The sequence below is a fragment of the Heliangelus exortis genome, chromosome 20, assembly GCF_036169615.1.
Source record: "Heliangelus exortis chromosome 20, bHelExo1.hap1, whole genome shotgun sequence".
Taxonomy (NCBI): domain Eukaryota; kingdom Metazoa; phylum Chordata; class Aves; order Apodiformes; family Trochilidae; genus Heliangelus; species Heliangelus exortis.
The window spans coordinates 1229872-1245610 of record NC_092441.1 but is presented as its reverse complement, the minus strand read 5'-3'; the positions used below and the strand labels follow the sequence as shown (position 1 = coordinate 1245610).

Here is a 15739-nt window from a genome sequence, read left to right as displayed (position 1 = left end):
CTGGCGCAGGGCTCGGAAGGCTGCAAACCACCCGCCCACACCCCCCTGCTCCTGGCGACGGCTCAGAGATAATCGAGGAGCCCCGGAGGGTCCGGTAGCCCCCACACCCCCCCCCCCCCGTTACCGTAAAGCGAGGGCTGAGACCCCGCCAACTCATCGCACGGCCGCGATAGCCACGACGGCCGCAGCTCTTTTGTCCCTCCGGCCGAGCCGTAGGCGGGGAACCTAAGGGTCCCGGATGCGGAAGTACCGCTTCACTTCCGGTCTCTGCGTCCAAGCAGTAACTGGAGGTACCGGATAGTGGAGGAGGTGGGGGGGGTCCGGTGGGATCCGCTGCCATCCGTGGCCCTGCAGGGCCGGGCGGCTCCCGGGGGGGTCTGGGGAGCAGAGGGGACGTGGGACGAGGCGATGGCGGGCGGTGGGGGCGGGCGGGCGCGCGGGCGGCCGTTGTTGGGCGGTTGGATTGGGCTGACGCCATTTTGCGTTGTTTGTGTCGTAGGTCGGAGTGAGCTGAGCCCGGAACCATGGTGAGGAGGGGGGGTCTGACAGGTCTCGCCTTACCCCTTGGGTCTGTCCCATCGGTGGGGTGGGGGACGTCATTGTCCGGGGGGTGGTCCCTGGCTTGGGTGTCACGGGGAAGGGTGCGGAGTGGGGTCCCTGGGTGGATGGGGGTCCCTGGGCAGGGGGGGTGGTACTGGGGGTACCTGCGGGGCTGGAGATGCCCGGTTCTTGTTTATGTGGGTGATGGGGGTGCGGGCGGGGGGAGCAGGGGTTCCCGGAGCCTCCCGGTGCAGATGATTTTCCATCTGTTTTTCCCACCGCTGACTTTTCCCCGTTTCCTTCCCAGCCTCGGAAAATCGAGGAGATCAAAGATTTCCTGCTGACGGCCAGGAGGAAGGACGCCAAGTGTGAGTGGAAACAAAACATTTGTGAGGGGGGGGAGGAGGAGGAGAAATTTCCTTCATTTAGAAATTCCAGGGAGAGGGAATTCGGGGCGGGCGGGGTCCCCGGATTTATTTATTATCATTATTATTATCATTATCGTTATTTTTCCACCCAACCCAAGCCGTCAAGATCAAGAAGAACAAAGACAACGTGAAGTTCAAGGTGCGGTGCAGCCGGTACCTCTACACCTTGGTCATCACCGACAAGGAGAAGGCAGAGAAGCTGAAGCAGTCGCTGCCTCCCGGTAGGCAGGGGACAGTTTGGGGACAACTGGGGACAGTTTTCATTGCTCTGCAATCGAATCTTTCCCTGTGACTAAATGGTCTCTTTTTCACCCCAGGTTTGTCCGTGAAGGAGCTGAAATGATCCCGAGGATTTTCCCACCTTTGTTACAATAAAAGAGTTGATCGGAGTTGTGGCCTTTTCCTGTCACTTTTGTGTCACTTTCTGCCACCTGCGCCGCGGTGGAGGGGGAGGGAGGGGGGTGGCACCAAGGTGGGGAGGGGCAAGGGGCAGTGTCCCTGTAACCAGGGGGAGGTGACAGTGGGTGGTGTCCCTACAACCCCAGAGAGGTGACAGTGGGTGGTGTCCCTATAACCAGGGGGAGGTGACAAGGGGCAGTGCAGGGAGGTGAAAAGGGTGGTGTCCCTACAACCCCAGGGAGGTGACAGTGGGTGGTGTCCCTATAACCCCAGGGAGGTGACAAAGGGCGGTGCAGGGAGGTGACAGTGGGTGGTGTCCCTCCATCCACAGGGAGGTGACAAAGGGTGGTGTCCCTACAACCCCAGAGAGGTGACAGTGAGCGGTGTCCCTATAACCAGGGGGAGGTGACAATGGGCAGTGCAGGCAGGTGAAAAGGGCGGTGTCCCTACAACCCTAGGGAGGTGACAAAGGGCGGTGTCCCTACAACCCCAGGGAGGTGACAAAGGGCGGTGTCCCTACAACCCCAGGGAGGTGACAAAGGGCGGTGTCTCTGCAGGGGGCGGTGGCCACAGGGGTGTCCGCGCAGCGGGGTCGCAGCCCCTGTAGGGGCAGCACTGAGCCTCCGTGGGGGGTGGGTCCCGGGTGGGCGGGGAGTCCCGGGGGCGGGGGCGTGTTTGGGGGGGCGGCCCCTTCCCTCCCCTCCCGTCTCCTCCCGTCCCCTCCCCGGGCATCGCCCCGCGGCGTGGCCGCTCGCCCCCCGCCATCCCCGGCCCGGTCCCGCCGCCCCCGCCATGCCGCCCGCCCGCTCCCCGTACCTCCCGCCCTGGTGGGCGGCATGGCTGCACGGGCTGCCCCACCGCGACCTCCGCCTCCAGTCCGTCCCCAGCACCTTCCGACCGCGGGACCCCGACTACCAGCAGGTACCGACCCCCGGGACCCCCTCCCATCCCCTTCCCTCCCGCGGCGCGGGGGCTGCGCGGAGCGGGGATGGGGGGGGGGGGCGGGGGTCTCAGCTCTCCGGCTCCGCACAAAGCGCCCTTCGTCCCCTCCCGCGCTGCCGGAGCCCCCCGGCCCTTTGGGGGTCACCCCTCGCCTTGGCACCCGCTCCCGCAGCCCCCCCGCATCCCGCACCACGGGACCCTCAAATAAAGGAATAAAGGGGGGTGCAAAGGGTGCTCACGGGCTCCTGTCCCCCCGTCCCCCCCAGCCCAGGGCATGGACTGCCGTGACCCCTAAATGGGGAGGGGGCTTCTTCGCGCCCCACAGCTCGATGGCCCCGCGTGGGGACAGGGCTGGGGACACTTCCTCTTTCCCCCCTCACCCGTGATGGTCCCGTGGGGCTCTGGATGTGGCCGCATCCCGCTCCCCGCCAGCACGTGATGGCCACAGCTCCGGACTTGTCCCCTCTCTGCTTCCCAGTCGCTGCTTTTCCTGGGCTTGGTGGCCGCCGTCTGCCTCGGCCTCAACCTCCTCTTCCTCACCATTTACCTGATCTGTTTGTGCTGCTGCAAGAGGGACCGGGACCCCGAGGTCAAGCGGCCCCACTCCTGCTGTGTCACCTGGATGGCTGTCACCGCCGGGCTCGTCTGCTGGTGAGAATGGGGACAGGGACACGGAGCTGTCCCGCTGTCACCGGGGGGGTCTCTGTGCTCTCACCAGGAGTCGCTTTAATTAGATCTGTGCAATTAAATATAGTCCATCCCTGCCTCCTCCTGCACACCCCCCGCTGCTGGGGCAGCCCCGGGACAGGCGTGGGGACAGCCCTGTCCCTGTCCCTGTCCCCACCGTGGCCATGCTGCCTTTCCCAGCTAATCCCGGGTGGGATCGGGGCCGGGTCGCTAATCCCAGCCCGGAGCAGATGGCGGGTGGCAGTGTGACCCAGCTGGCAGGTCCCACATGTGCCCGGCTTTAATTGTGACCAGAGCAATCAAACGAGGGGACACTGCTTGTCCTGGCAGCGCTCTGGTGGCTTCCCAAACCCACCTCGGGTCTTGGCAGCCCGGGACTGGGAGGTCCCCCTGCCCGCCACCCGGTGCCCCCCACGCACAGCGGGGACAGGATGGGACAGGGACCTTTTGCTGCCAGACAAAGGATTTGGGTTTGCCGGGGCGGGGCGGGATGCCTGCCTGCTGGCACTGCACAGAGGGGCTGGGAAATGGCACTGATGAGCTTGGCATGAGCCCCCCAGGGACCCCCACACCCTCAGCCTCAGGGCACCAACCGGCAGGAACCGTTCTGCAGCTCCCCAGGTGCTTTGAGCCCCCCGACAGCCACACTGAGCCTGCCCGAACCCAAACACCCAAACCACAGGGATAGGATGAGGTCGGAGTTGATGATCCTGAAGGTCCTGAGCTGCTCTAGGATTCTGTGTCCCACAAAGGGGACGGTGTCTGTCGGTGTTATCAGCACCTGCCACGGGGATGGAGGGAGTTTGGGGTCTGGCAGGAGGGAGCTTCAAACCTGCCAGGTCCTACCCCTGGACCAGCTCCATCCCGGGGTGTCCCCCGGCCCCGTGGGCACAGCAGGGAGCAGTGCTGTCCCTGTCCCATCTGCTTTGGCTGGAACCAGGATGCTCCTCAGAGTGTCCCCTCCCCAGCTGGTGTCCCCTGGCCCCAAGGCAAGGCAGCCATGTCCAGAGGGGGCATTTCCCTCCCCTCTAATGGGGGGGGGTCTCCTCTCTGCCTGCAGCGTGGCCGTCGGGATTGGCTTCTACGGGAACAGTGAGACCAACGATGGGGTCTACCAGCTGCTCTATGCCCTGGACCATGCCAACCACACCCTGACTGGCATCGACTCACTGGTAGGGCCTTGGGGCAGGGTCCCTTCACCCAACCCTCCCCACATCCCCCCCGGGTTGCATCAATCCCCCCTCTTGGGTTCAGTTCCGGCCAGCTGGAGGGGCAGAGGCATCCTGTGCTGCTGGCTGAGCCCTGGGGCAGCCATGCTGAGCATGGGAGGGTGACCTCACCCTGCAGAATGGGGCCTTTGTGGCCAGGAATGGCCCGGGGGGGGGCCATGGCAGGGCTATTCCGGGGGATGGATCTGGCTCAAGCATGGGGAGGGGGGGTCGATGTGGGGCTGCTCTCCCAGGATATCATTAAATCCCTGAATCCTGGACTGGTTTGACTTAAAGACCATCTTGTCCCCCCCCTCTGCCATGGGCAGGGACACCTCCCCCAGCCCAGGGTGCTCCAAGTCCCATCCAGTCTTCAACACTGCCAGGGATGGGGCATCCACAGCTTCTCTGGGCAACCAGGGGCTCAGCACCCTCACCCTAAAGAATTTCTTCATAAGATCTCATCTCAGTCTTCCCTTTTCCTACTTGAAACCCTTCCCCCTCATCCCATCCCTCCAGGCCCTTGTCCCAAGTCCCTCCCCAGCTTTCCTGGAGCCCCTTCAGGCACTGGAAGGTGCTCTAAGGTCTCCCTGTTGCAGCCTTCTCTTCTCCAGCCTGAACACCCCCAACTCTCTCCCCCTGGCACCAGAGCAGAGCTGCTCCAGACCTCCCAGCAGCTCTAGAGCCTCCTCTGGAGTCTCTCTAACAGCACAGGAGCATCATCTCCATGGCTTCCTCTGGGCCAAAGAGTTCTGCTGGGTGTGGGTCTGACAGTGGGGAAGCCCCCAGTGCCATCCCAGCAGGACTGAGCATCCCCGTGTCCCCAGGTGGCCGGCACCACTCTGCAGATGCAGGTGGGCTTGGAGCAGCACCTGGGGCGGCTGAACGAGCTCCTGGCTGCCCGGGGGGATTACCTGCAGACCCTCAAGTTCATGCAGCAGTTGGCAGGCAGCATTGTCCTGCAGCTCTCGGGGCTGCCAGCCTGGCAGGGCACCAGCACCGACCTCACCGCGCTGGCCAACCACGTCGCCTACGTGGAGCATTACCGGTGAGCGGGGAGAGGGGCGCCGGGGCGGCCCCGGGGAGGGGGCCACGGGGGTGACGGAGCCTTTCTCTGCACCCAGGTGGTTGGCTTATCTCCTCTTCTTCCTCCTCGTCCTCACCGTTTGCCTCCTGGCCTGCCTGGGGCTGGCCAAGCGCTCCCGCTGCCTCCTCACCACGTGAGTACCCCCTGACCGGGCTCGGCGGTGCCGGAGCTGCCGGAGCCGGTGCCGTGCTGACCCCTCTCCCCTCAGGATGCTGTGCTGTGGGCTGCTCACCCTCATCCTCAGCTGGGCCTCCGTGGCCGTGGACACGGCAGCAGCAGTGGTGAGCTGGGGGGTACCGGGGCAAGGCTGGGGGCTGCGGGACCCCCTCCCACCCTCCCCATCCCCACCCCTGACCCCTCATCCCTGCAGGGCACCAGTGACTTCTGCGTGGCCCCGGATAAATTCATCATGAACCAGACAGACAGTGAGATCAGCGTGGGTGAGGGCTGGCCCCAGGGCATGGATGGGGCAGAGACCCCAGTGTTCCCCCCGCAAACCTGCCCGGGGATTTGGGGGGATCTGGAGCTCTCCACTGCAGTGCTTCACCCCTCCACTTTTCACCCCTCCACATTTCACCCCTCCACGTTTCACCCCTCCACTTTTCACCCCTCCACGCTTCACCCCTCCACGCTTCACCCCTCCACATTTCACCCCTCCATGTTTCACCCCTCCGTGCTGCTCCCCGAGGGGCTCACACTGCTGCCTTTCACTTGCTTTGCAGAGGTGCTTCACTATTACCTGTACTGTGAGCAGAGCTTGAGCAACCCCTTCCAGCAGGTAAGGGGGGAATCCAGCACCCCACTCGGTGCTGCCGGGGGTGGGGGGGTGGTCCCAAACCTGTCCATCACCACTCCTTGCTCCCTGCTCCTAGGTTCTCACCGTCTTCCAGCGCTCCCTCACCACCATGCAGATCCAGATCCAGGGCCTGATACAGTTTGCACTGCCCCTCTTCCCCACAGCCGAGGTACAGGGTGGGGGGAGCCAGGACCCCCGGCCCCCCCTCTGCTTCCCACCCTCCCCGGTGCTGTCCTGACCCCCCCCATCTCCTGCAGAAAGACCTGCTGGGGGTCCAGCAGCTCCTCAACTCCTCAGAGACCAGTCTGCACCAGCTCACGGCCATGCTGGACTGCCGGGGGCTGCACAAGGTGAGGGGGGGGTCAGGGTGGGGGGTGCAGTTCCCAGGGTCACACCTTTCCCCCCAACCAGCCCTACCCCATCCCATCTCCTCCCACAGGACTACCTGGATGCCCTCATTGGCATCTGCTACGATGGGGTGGAGGGTTTGCTCTACCTGGTCCTCTTCTCCCTGCTGGTGGCTGCCTCCTTCTCTGCCATCATCTGTGCCACACCACGAGCCTGGAAGCACTTGGCTGGCAGGTGGGTGTGTGTGCCCCCAGCCCCTTGCTCTGAGCCCCATCCCACGCTGCCAGGGATGGGGCAGCCACAGCTTCCTTGGGCAACCTGGGCCAGGGGCTCAGCACCCTCATGGCAAAGAATTTCTCCCCACAATCTAACCTACATCTCCCCTCTTCAGTTTAAAGCCATTCCCCTCATCCCATCCCTCCAGGCCCTTGTCTCAAGTCCCTCCCCAGCTTTCCTGGAGCCTCTTCAGGCACTGGAAGGTGCTCTAAGGTCTCCCCATTGCAGCCTTCTCTTCTCCAGCCTCAACACCCCCACCTCTCCCAGCCTGGCTCCCAAGCTGCTCCAGCATCTCCATGGCCACCTCTGGAGTCTCTCCAGCAGCTCCCATCTCCTTCTGGTGCTGGGGACCCTAGAGCTGGACCCAGCACTGCAGAGGGGGCCTGGGGGGTCACCCCAGAGGGAAAATCCCCTCCCTTGACCTCCCTTCTCCCCGACAGGGACCGGGACTATGATGATATGGATGAGGAAGATCCCTTCAACCCCCAGGCCCGTCGCATCGCCATCCCCCACCCAGCCCGGGGGCAGCTCCGCAGCTTCTGCAGCTACAGCAGCAGCCTGGGCAGCCAGAGCAGCCTGCACCCCCCTGCCCAGACCATCTCCAACGCCCCCGTCTCCGAGTACATGTGAGACCCCCCACCCCTTCCCTTCTCCTTCTCTGCAGCCACTGACCCCCCCCGGGTTCACCTCCGGGGTGAAGCGTCCCCTCCCTGTCGGGGACAGAGGGTGAGGGTGGGGGTCCCCCTGTGCTCCCCCCCCAGGAACCAAGCAGCGCTCTTCGGTGGGAACCCCCGCTACGAGAACGTCCCCCTGATCGGCAGAGCCTCTCCTCCCCCCACGGTACGGTGGACAACTGAGGACAAATCCTTTTTGTGACACCCCTGGGGGGGTTGCTGGGATGGAGGGGGTGGTGAGGATCCCCTCTGTTCACCAGGAAGATGTTTGCCCCAAGGACCAGCACGGTCTGATGGGGGGGGACAGGGAGGGGTGAGCCTGGCCCCCTCCTCATGCCCTTGCAGAGGATGTGTCCCATCTGGGAGAGCATCCTGCTGCCCCTCTCTCTAACCCAGTTCCTGGATGGCTGCAGGGAGAGAGGGCACCAGACACGTGCTTGGAGGAGACCAAAATAGTCCCTTCAGCTGCTCTTCTCTGCTTTATTTCTTATTTATTCTGACTGTCAAAGGGCGCTTGTCCCAGCCACCCGGGCATGTTTACATTTCCCTGCTGTTTGTTTAACCCACCCTGCCTGTTAATGCCTGCTTTATTTTTTAATTTCATTATTATTATTTTTAATTTTTTTTCTTGCATCAATTATTTTGGAGCTAAGTTGCCCATCAAGAGTAAGTTCAGCCACTTCCTTCTCCCTCCTCATCCTGGGGCAGCAGCTGGGTTCCCATCCTCATCCTCCTCCCCCGTGCCTCCCCCCATCCCCTCTCCTTTGACCATTTAGGGGTTAGACCATTTTTTGCCCCCAGTGTGGACGAAGTGCAAGAGGATTTGCAGCTCCCATGCTTTGGGAGTGGGAATACTCCCTGTCTCTTCTCTGCACAGTCTTCCCCCATTCCCTTTCTGGCAGCATTTAAGCAGCTTTGGTGCCTCCATCCCAAGCAGCAGTGCCCCCCTGGGTTTGTCCCTCTGGGTGGTGGCACCATGGGGTCCAGGGGCACAGCAGGGACACTTTCCTCACCTCTTCCCAGGAAGATTTTTGCCATCAGGTGAAAGCGTGGAGCCACGGGAAGCTGTAATCGGATTGTGCAGACCCAGCAGCTGGCAAGGCTCTTCCTTGGGATGGGGGGGTGCAATGAGGGGGATTAATTTGAGCATTTCTCCTGGCCCTGAATGGTCTAATTTAACCGTGATTCAGATCCCTGAGGAAGGACTTCCACGGTCCACAGTAACGAACTGGGAATAATCTTCCTTAATGCCTGGGCTGGGATGCCCCCACCCCCCCTGCAAAATGCTGGAGAAATTGAAATCTGCAGCATTGGCAGGGCTGGAGGGGGGGCTGGGGGCTTTGGCCTCTGCCATGGGCCTGCTGCTACCCCATTCCCTTGGGATGTGTCCTAATGGGAGCCCCCCAGGATGAGTCCCTTGGGGCTGAATTCATCCAGACTGTGCTGGGGGCTGAGCCTGCAGCCAGGGTGGGCTGGGGAAGGCAGGGGATGAAGCTGTGGGAAGGGGCAAAGGGGAATCATCTTGGCTTGGGGAGGGGGCTCTTCCAGCCCCCTAAGAGGTTGGGGAGACCCAGCAGTGGGGGATCTGTCCCCCTGGCAGGTTGATTGGGGTTCACACAGATGGGAAGCAATCTTCCTTCTCCATCCTCAGGTTTTCTCCAGCAGCTCGGCAGTGTGGGGAGGATGGGGGTTGGTGGGGGGGCTTTTGGGGCTGTGCTGACCCCCGTGTCCTCTCCCCACAGTACTCCCCGAGCATGAGAGCCACCTACCTGTCTGTCACCGATGAGCACCTCAGGCCCCACGGCACCCAGTGCCCCGCGTAAGGCACCGGCCCCGGGCAGCTCACCCCAGGAGGAAAAGCCACCCGTGTTTCCATCCTGGAAACCAAAGACACCTGGAAAAGCCATGGTGGGAAGGACAAGCCCCACACACCTCCTCACACCCCCTGGGACAGCTCCTGCTCTGCCTCACTTTCCCTGCCTTATGGCTGACAGCGACCCCAATCCACCCGGCAGCACCAGGACCAGAGATGTCCCACTCCGTGTCCCCTGCCATGGCTTCTCCTCTGCCCTCCCACGCCACCCAGGGGTGTTGGACATGGGGGACAGGACCCTCCTCAGATCCCTCAGCCCCACGCTGCCCCCAGCCCCGTGGGGGGGGGTCTGCAGTTCCATGGCTGCCGTAGCAATGAACCAACCCCCGGTGACCCCAGACCCTGCCGCTGGCTTTGTCACCCCTGAGGGGGACAGCCCTGCCGGGGCTCCCCTTTTCCCCCTCACTGCCCCCACCTCAGGGGCTGTAGGGTTAGGGAGGTTTTGGCCGTTTTCCCTTTGCTTCCCTCCCCGGTTTTAGGGGCTCTCCGCAGGGCAGAGCTCCGGTTCGGTTCTGTCCCGGCCTGGTACGTGTTTGGTAGCAGGTTTGGGGATGGGTTTTGGGCTCGTTTTGGTGATTGATGTCTCCGGGCTGGCACCCCCCTCCTGCAGGACAGCCCTGGGGGGGACACGAATCCCCAAGGAGGGGCTCAGGGGCTGCCCGGGTGTCCCTGGGGCCGGACGAAGCCTTTTCCTCCCTGACTGCAATGAGCAGACACCTCCTGGCTTGTTGGGGGGTTCCCCATCCCTCCTGCCCCACTTTGGATAACCCAGGGGGGACACCCTGCAGCTGTCCAGGGGGGCTGTAATGATAATGATAATAATAATGATAATAATGATAACCCCTGCAGACCCCTGCACCCCTAACACCCTCAGTCCCTGTGCCCAGCATCAGTTGTTGGAAACATCAGGGGATTTTTATATTAATTTTTTTCTTTTATGGGTTTGTTGATTTGTTTGGGTTTTTTTTTTTTTTTTTTTGGCTTTTAACGTTTGGATGTAACAGTACTGGTAGAAGAGCTGGTTTGACCCACATGTGAACAAACCCCAGGACTCTGCCTGGGAGCCGGGCTCCAGCCGCATTTGTACGGGGAAAAGACAATAAAACACTTTACTAAATTTATTTCTCCAGGCTGCCCTGTGTCCGCTGCCGTGTTCCCTGCTGCCCCATCCCGGCCTGGGGGACCAGGACGGTCATGGGGAGCACAAAGGCCTCGCTGCCAGCCCAGCTCCAGCCAGGCGATGCAATTAACACACTTTTAATTGGGCTTCCGTCCCTCTGGGAGCCCCGTGGCAGGAGCCGAGTGCTGCCAGGCCAGTCCCCGCACACAGGAACGGGGCACAGCTCGGCCTCCACCAACCCCCACACAGCAGGGACACCCCCCTGCGCTAATTAACCCTCCCTGCGCTAATTAACCCTCCCTGCGCTAATTAACCCCCCCTTCATTAGCCAGGTTCTGCCCTCCCAACATGGCGGCGGGCTGAGGCCGTCACGTGACGTCGCCCTCCCCAAGATGGCGGCGCCCCCTCGGCCGTTGCTTGGCAACGGTAACGCGGCCCCGGCCCCGCCGGACTCCCGGACCTTTGGAGGAGGGGGTTCCCCCTGAGCCTCCTCGATCGCTTCCTGGGTCTCCTCTCAAGGTCTGGGGGCTGTGGGGGTGCCCGGGCCCCCCTTGGCAGGGCAGCCATGGAGATCGTCTTCGAGTACGTGCGGAAGCGCAGCGAGTTTGGGAGACCATGCAACTTCTCCGACTGGCCGGCCCAGGTCACCCTGGACATCCCCCCCGACCCCAGCCTGGCCAGCGACTTCATCCTGAGGTGCCCCGTGGACAGCAGCGTCCAACACACCAGCGAGATGGCAGCACACGAGGTGGGGGCTCGGGGTTCCCTCCGTGCCAGGGGGGGAAAGGGGAGGTTGGCACCCCCGGGGGTCAGGTTCCTGCACCCTTTGTTCTGTGCCACGCTCCAGGTCAACACGGAGAGGATGGAGGTGGAATCCCGCGGTGTCAACCACGTGGAGGGCGGCTGGCCCAAGGACATCAACCCCCAGGAGAAGGAACACACGGCACGTTTCCGGAAAAAAGTGGAGAAAGAGGAAAACTATGTCAACACCATCGAGCACCTCAGCACTGTAAGGTCCTGCCTGTCCCCCCTCCTGCTCCTGAAGCCCTCCTACCCTCCCCTCTGCAGCTCCCTGGCCTCTGCCTCTGCTTCCCCCGCAGCTGATGGAGCACTACGTCAGGCAGAACAACACCATCAACATCTACGAAGAGTATTTTGAGGAGGAAGAGATGGTGGAGCTGGAGGATGAGTCCCCCTGTGCCAAAACCATCAACATCCTCAGGTAGCACAAGCAGCCGGGCTCACCAGGACCAGAGCAGGCTGCTGAGTGTTTGGAGGCAAAGGAGGAGGAAACTTGATGGATTTAAAGGAGTTCTGGGCTGTTCCGTGGGGGCAGAGACCCTCTGCAGCCCCCCTGCTCCATGCCTCCATCCCTTCTGTCCCCTCCTGCCCAGGCCCTTTGGAGAGGGGCACCACAGTCCCAGATCTGAGCATCTTCCAGCAGTGTTCTAGACAGGATTTATTCTTTTTTGTGCCTTGAAGGTTATTTCCAAATGTCAGGGGCTGTGAGGTTGTTTCTAGAAGTCAGATCCAGTAACTTCATTGGATTCTTAGAAACGTATAACTGGAAAGGCTTTATTAAATCACCAATTCTTCTCCCCCCTGCCAAGCCCCCAGGAGAATCATTTCCTGCACTCGATGCTCCAGGGCTCCAGCTCATTTTAATTGTGATGCCCACAGTTTCCTCTGGGACACAGCCCAGGGCGTGCCAGAGCTGTTAGCAAACCAACATCTTCCTTTGGTGTCCTGTTCTCTAAAAGGGACCCAAATGTAATCAAGAGGATGGCCACACACATCTCCTGGAATCCCAACATCTCCGAGAAACTGGCCGTGGCTTATTCCAACCTCCAGTTCCAGCACAGCACAAAGAACATGAGCTTTGACTCCTACATCTGGGATCTTGGTGAGGGGAAGGGAAAACCCAGCAGTGGGTAATGCTGCTGCTGAGGAAGCTCTTTGCATCTTCAAAGTGTGTAATGAAGCCTCACAGCTCTCCTGGGGGGGTGAACAGGGGCTCGGGTTCTGCTTTGCCCACAGATTGATGCAGAAAAGGGGAGAAATGGGACTGCAGTTACACTTTGCTCCTTTTCACCCCTTCTTGGCAGAAAATCCCAACAACCCAGAGCTGTCTCTCACGCCCTCATCCCCTCTTGTGTGCCTGGAATACAACCCCAAGGACACCAACATCCTGGTGGGAGGATGCTACAACGGGCAGATGAGTAAGGAAGGGGGTTAGGTGTGAGGTTGTGCTAACGAGGCTTCATTTTAATGCAGCAAGAGCCTGGCTCCAGCACCCCTGCCCTCACAAAGGATGAAATGGCATTAGTGTCACAGCCCTGCAGAGGAGACAGGGAGGTGTTCAGCTTGCCCAGGTCACCAGGAGGAGGAGGACACAGTGCCTGGCAGCCCCTGGCAGGGATCTCTGGACCAGGCAGCTGAGCAGCACACATGCCCTGCTCCCACCTCGTGTCTCTGCGTGGCAAAAGCCCAGAGGTGTTGCCATCACTTCATGCACCTCATTGTCCCTGGGCTTGGAAAAGGGCCTCACTTTGCCAGCTTCATTGACAGCTCTGCTATTGACTCAGCCAGCCCAGCCCTTGGGTTTAATTGCTCTCAGTTCAGTGCTTTTCTGGCTGTTTGCAGCAGCACTGGGCTCTGATGGGGCTGGCACTGCGGGTGATGGAGAGCAGGGACCTCTCTCTGTCCCCTGTGGCACGGCTCCAGCTGAGCATCCCTCATGTCCAGCTGCCTGATCACCCCTGAGAGCAGCAGGACAGCACCTCTTGGCAAGCAAAGGAGCTGAGCAAAGGGAACTTGTGCAGATCTTGACACCTCCTTTTCCTCCCCAGCTTACTGGGACATCAGGAAAGGAGAGCTGCCCGTGGAGGTGTCCACCGTGGAGGTCAGCCACAGGGACCCCGTGTATGGAGCCATCTGGTTGCAGTCCAAAACGGGCACTGACTGCTTCTCAGCCTCCACTGACGGGCAGGTAAGGGGCAGGGAACAGGGGACCGTGGGCTGGCACAGGGCACTCCACCCCCCCTGTGCCTCTGCAGCCCCCTCCCACTGCTTGTCCCCCCCAGGTCCTGTGGTGGGACATCCGCAAGCTGTCAGAGCCCACCGAGAAGCTGATCCTGGATATCAGTGGGAATGAGGTCCTGAAGGATGCTCTGGGTGCTGCCACCCTGGAGTTTGAGCCCACCCTGGTGAGCAGCCCTGCCCTGCCCTCGGGACCACCCTGCCTGCACCCAACCAGCACCCTCCCCAGGGGTGCTTTGCTGCCCTCCTGCACCAGGGGCTCCTCAGCCTCCTGTAGCTGCTCTCTCCTGCTCCCACCCCCAGCCCACCAAGTTCATGGTGGGCACAGAGCAGGGCATCGTCATCGCCTGCAACCGTAAGGCCAAGACACCCCAGGAAAAAATCACCGGCACCTACACGGGCCACGTGGGGCCCATCTACACCTTGACCAGGAACCCTTTCTACCCCAAAATCTTCCTGACTGTTGGCGGCTGGGCTGCTCGGATCTGGTCAGAGGAGATTAAGGAATCCCCAATTATGTGCACCAAGTAAGTGTTGGTGTGTGTTTGTTCCTTTCTGTGGAAGGGTGTGCTTGGGACACACGACCAGCAGGGTCTGGTCTGCTCAGGTGGTGGGACAGTCCCCAAAGCAGCCTCACCAAGTGTGCCCAGCCCTGGGCTGGTGGCTGTAGGTGCTGTTTAGGCAGGTGCTGTGGTGGATGGAGGCCACCAGCCCATCCCCACTGCCTCGTGTCTGCTGGCAGGAACCACCTCTCCTACCTGATGGATGGATGCTGGAGCACCATGAAGCCAGCTGTCTTCTTCACTGCCAAGTCAGACGGGACTCTGGATGTCTGGGACTTCCTCTTCAAGCAGAAGGAGCCAACCCTAAGTGTGAAGGTTGGGTCCCTTGCCTGGGGAGTGGAGCTGGGGGCTTGGCATGGAGCAGGCAGGGATCAAGTCCCACCCTGCCTGCATGGAGCCCAGGATAAGCTCCATCAAGCAGCATTGTCCCCTCAGCCCAGAGCTGTGCCTGGAGTCCAAATGCCCCAAAACATCCACGGGGTCTCCTGTTAGTGTCAACCACGTGGATTTGCCTCTGTGCCAACCCCATCCTCCCTCCCCAGGTCTGCAACGAGTCCCTCTACAGCCTGTGCCTGCAGGACACGGGCAGTGTCATGGCCTGTGGCTCCGAGCAGGGCACCATCACCCTGCTCCAAATCTCCTCGGGGCTCTGCACCCTCCAGAGGAACGAGAAGAACTTGGCCAACGCCGTACGTGTCCTCCCAGCCACCAAACGCTGTGCCAGGTCAGGGCAGAGCTCCTCAGCACCCCTCACTCCTCCTGCTCCAGATGTTTGAGAGGGAAACCAGGCGGGAGAAGGTCCTGGAGGCCCGGTACCGAGAGAGGAGGCTGAAGGAGCGGGTCCATTCCGTGGTCCTGGATGTGGATGAGGAGGAGAGGCAGAAGGAGGAGACCCCCCAGGAGCTGTTTGCCCGGACCCGCAGTGAGTACCTGGAGACCATCCAGGCAGAGATGAAGAAGATGGGGATAGAGACCCAGCTCCCACAGGACAAGGTACAGGGCAGGGGACATGGGGCAGGGAACCCCTGCCACAGGCAGGGGACAGGGGGGCAGCTCTGTCTTTCAGGTTCAACACGGCGAGGGAAAGAAGGATGAGAAGGAGAAGAGGAAGGATGAAGAGAAGAAGAAGGAGGATGAAGAGAAGAAGAAGGAAGATGAAGAGAAGAAGAAGGAGGAGGATGAAAAGAAGAAGGATGAAGAGGAAAAGGAGGAGAAGGATGAAGAGAAGCAGAAGGATGAAGAGGAGAAGAGGGAGAAGGATGAAGAGGAAAAGGAGGAGAAGGATGAAGAGGAGAAGAAGGAGGATGAAGAGAAGAAGGGGGAGAAGGTTGAAGAGGACACTCTGGAGGTCAGCACTCTCCAGCTTGCCCCCTCTTTGCCAGGGTCACTGCTCCGTGGTTCTCCTGGGGCTGAGGCTGCTGGCCCTGAGGGGTCTCTGCCTCAGTGGGGTGACAGGCAGAGGGTCCCACAGCTCCCTGACCCCACACCTTCTCCCTCCACAGGAGTCATAGCCAAGATGGGACCAGTGGCTGACACAGGAGCCCTGGGGTTGGTCACAGATGCTCCCTGGCCCTTTGCCCTCCTGATTTATATTGGATTTTGTTGTTTTTTTTTTTCTTGGGGTTGAATAAACAGGAGCATTTCCACGTCAGGCTTCCTGTTTTGTCACTGCAGGGTTGAGCAGAGGGTGGGAAAGTCACGTCCTCTCACTTTTGGTCTCCTCATTTCTGGCCAGGCCAAGGATCAAAGCTGGCTGCTG

The 15739-nt window shown here is 61.1% G+C and overlaps 3 protein-coding genes across 6 annotated transcripts; all 3 read left to right on the top strand.

The window, feature by feature from the left end:
- The first annotated feature begins 218 nt into the window (after positions 1-218).
- On the top strand, positions 219-1357 carry RPL38 (ribosomal protein L38). Of its 2 annotated transcripts, none has more exons than XM_071763820.1 (5): positions 219-290; positions 500-527; positions 848-908; positions 1067-1189; positions 1286-1357. In XM_071763820.1, the coding sequence occupies exons 2-5, from the start codon at positions 525-527 to the stop codon at positions 1309-1311; spliced, it is 213 nt and encodes a 70-aa protein (XP_071619921.1). In that variant the 5' UTR covers positions 219-290; positions 500-524; the 3' UTR covers positions 1312-1357. The 2 variants fall into 2 exon arrangements, with proteins under 2 accessions (XP_071619921.1, XP_071619922.1); XM_071763821.1 differs by having other exon boundaries at positions 276-309.
- A 726-nt stretch (positions 1358-2083) lies between these two features.
- TTYH2 (tweety family member 2) lies at positions 2084-9998 on the top strand. Of its 2 annotated transcripts, none has more exons than XR_011729869.1 (14): positions 2084-2288; positions 2788-2960; positions 4057-4168; positions 5032-5252; positions 5329-5424; positions 5500-5572; positions 5662-5731; positions 6014-6069; positions 6164-6256; positions 6345-6437; positions 6527-6669; positions 7152-7337; positions 7473-8051; positions 9128-9218. XR_011729869.1 is itself a non-coding variant. In XM_071764087.1 (14 exons), exons 1-14 carry the CDS (start codon positions 2160-2162, stop codon positions 9206-9208), a joined length of 1605 nt encoding a protein of 534 aa, XP_071620188.1. In that variant the 5' UTR covers positions 2084-2159; the 3' UTR covers positions 9209-9998. The 2 variants fall into 2 exon arrangements, 1 of the variants encoding a protein (XP_071620188.1); XM_071764087.1 differs by having other exon boundaries at positions 7473-7551; positions 9128-9998.
- Positions 9999-10780: 782 nt separating this feature from the next.
- Positions 10781-15627, top strand: DNAI2 (dynein axonemal intermediate chain 2). 2 transcript variants are annotated; one of them, XM_071764161.1, is made up of 13 exons: positions 10781-11126; positions 11226-11387; positions 11479-11600; positions 12139-12281; positions 12484-12597; positions 13228-13367; positions 13435-13584; positions 13721-13944; positions 14160-14295; positions 14523-14669; positions 14749-14973; positions 15047-15328; positions 15483-15627. In XM_071764161.1, the coding sequence occupies exons 1-13, from the start codon at positions 10944-10946 to the stop codon at positions 15489-15491; spliced, it is 2037 nt and encodes a 678-aa protein (XP_071620262.1). In that variant the 5' UTR covers positions 10781-10943; the 3' UTR covers positions 15492-15627. The 2 variants fall into 2 exon arrangements, with proteins under 2 accessions (XP_071620262.1, XP_071620263.1); XM_071764162.1 differs by having other exon boundaries at positions 10782-11126; positions 13462-13584.
- Positions 15628-15739: the final 112 nt, after the last annotated feature.

Coding starts and splice junctions, on each gene's coding strand:
- RPL38 (XM_071763820.1), top strand. Junction 909..1,066: donor CAGGAGGAAGGACGCCAAGT/GTGAGTGGAAAC, acceptor ACCCAACCCAAG/CCGTCAAGATCAAGAAGAAC. Junction 1,190..1,285: donor GAAGCAGTCGCTGCCTCCCG/GTAGGCAGGGGA, acceptor TTTTCACCCCAG/GTTTGTCCGTGAAGGAGCTG.
- TTYH2 (XM_071764087.1), top strand. CDS start 2,160: ATGCCGCCCGCCCGCTCCCCGTACCTCCCGCCCTGGTGGGCGGCATGG. Junction 5,732..6,013: donor AGACAGTGAGATCAGCGTGG/GTGAGGGCTGGC, acceptor CTTGCTTTGCAG/AGGTGCTTCACTATTACCTG. Junction 7,338..7,472: donor GCCCCCGTCTCCGAGTACAT/GTGAGACCCCCC, acceptor CTCCCCCCCCAG/GAACCAAGCAGCGCTCTTCG.
- DNAI2 (XM_071764161.1), top strand. CDS start 10,944: ATGGAGATCGTCTTCGAGTACGTGCGGAAGCGCAGCGAGTTTGGGAGA. Junction 11,127..11,225: donor GCGAGATGGCAGCACACGAG/GTGGGGGCTCGG, acceptor GCCACGCTCCAG/GTCAACACGGAGAGGATGGA. Junction 13,368..13,434: donor CAGCCTCCACTGACGGGCAG/GTAAGGGGCAGG, acceptor GTGCCTCTGCAG/CCCCCTCCCACTGCTTGTCC.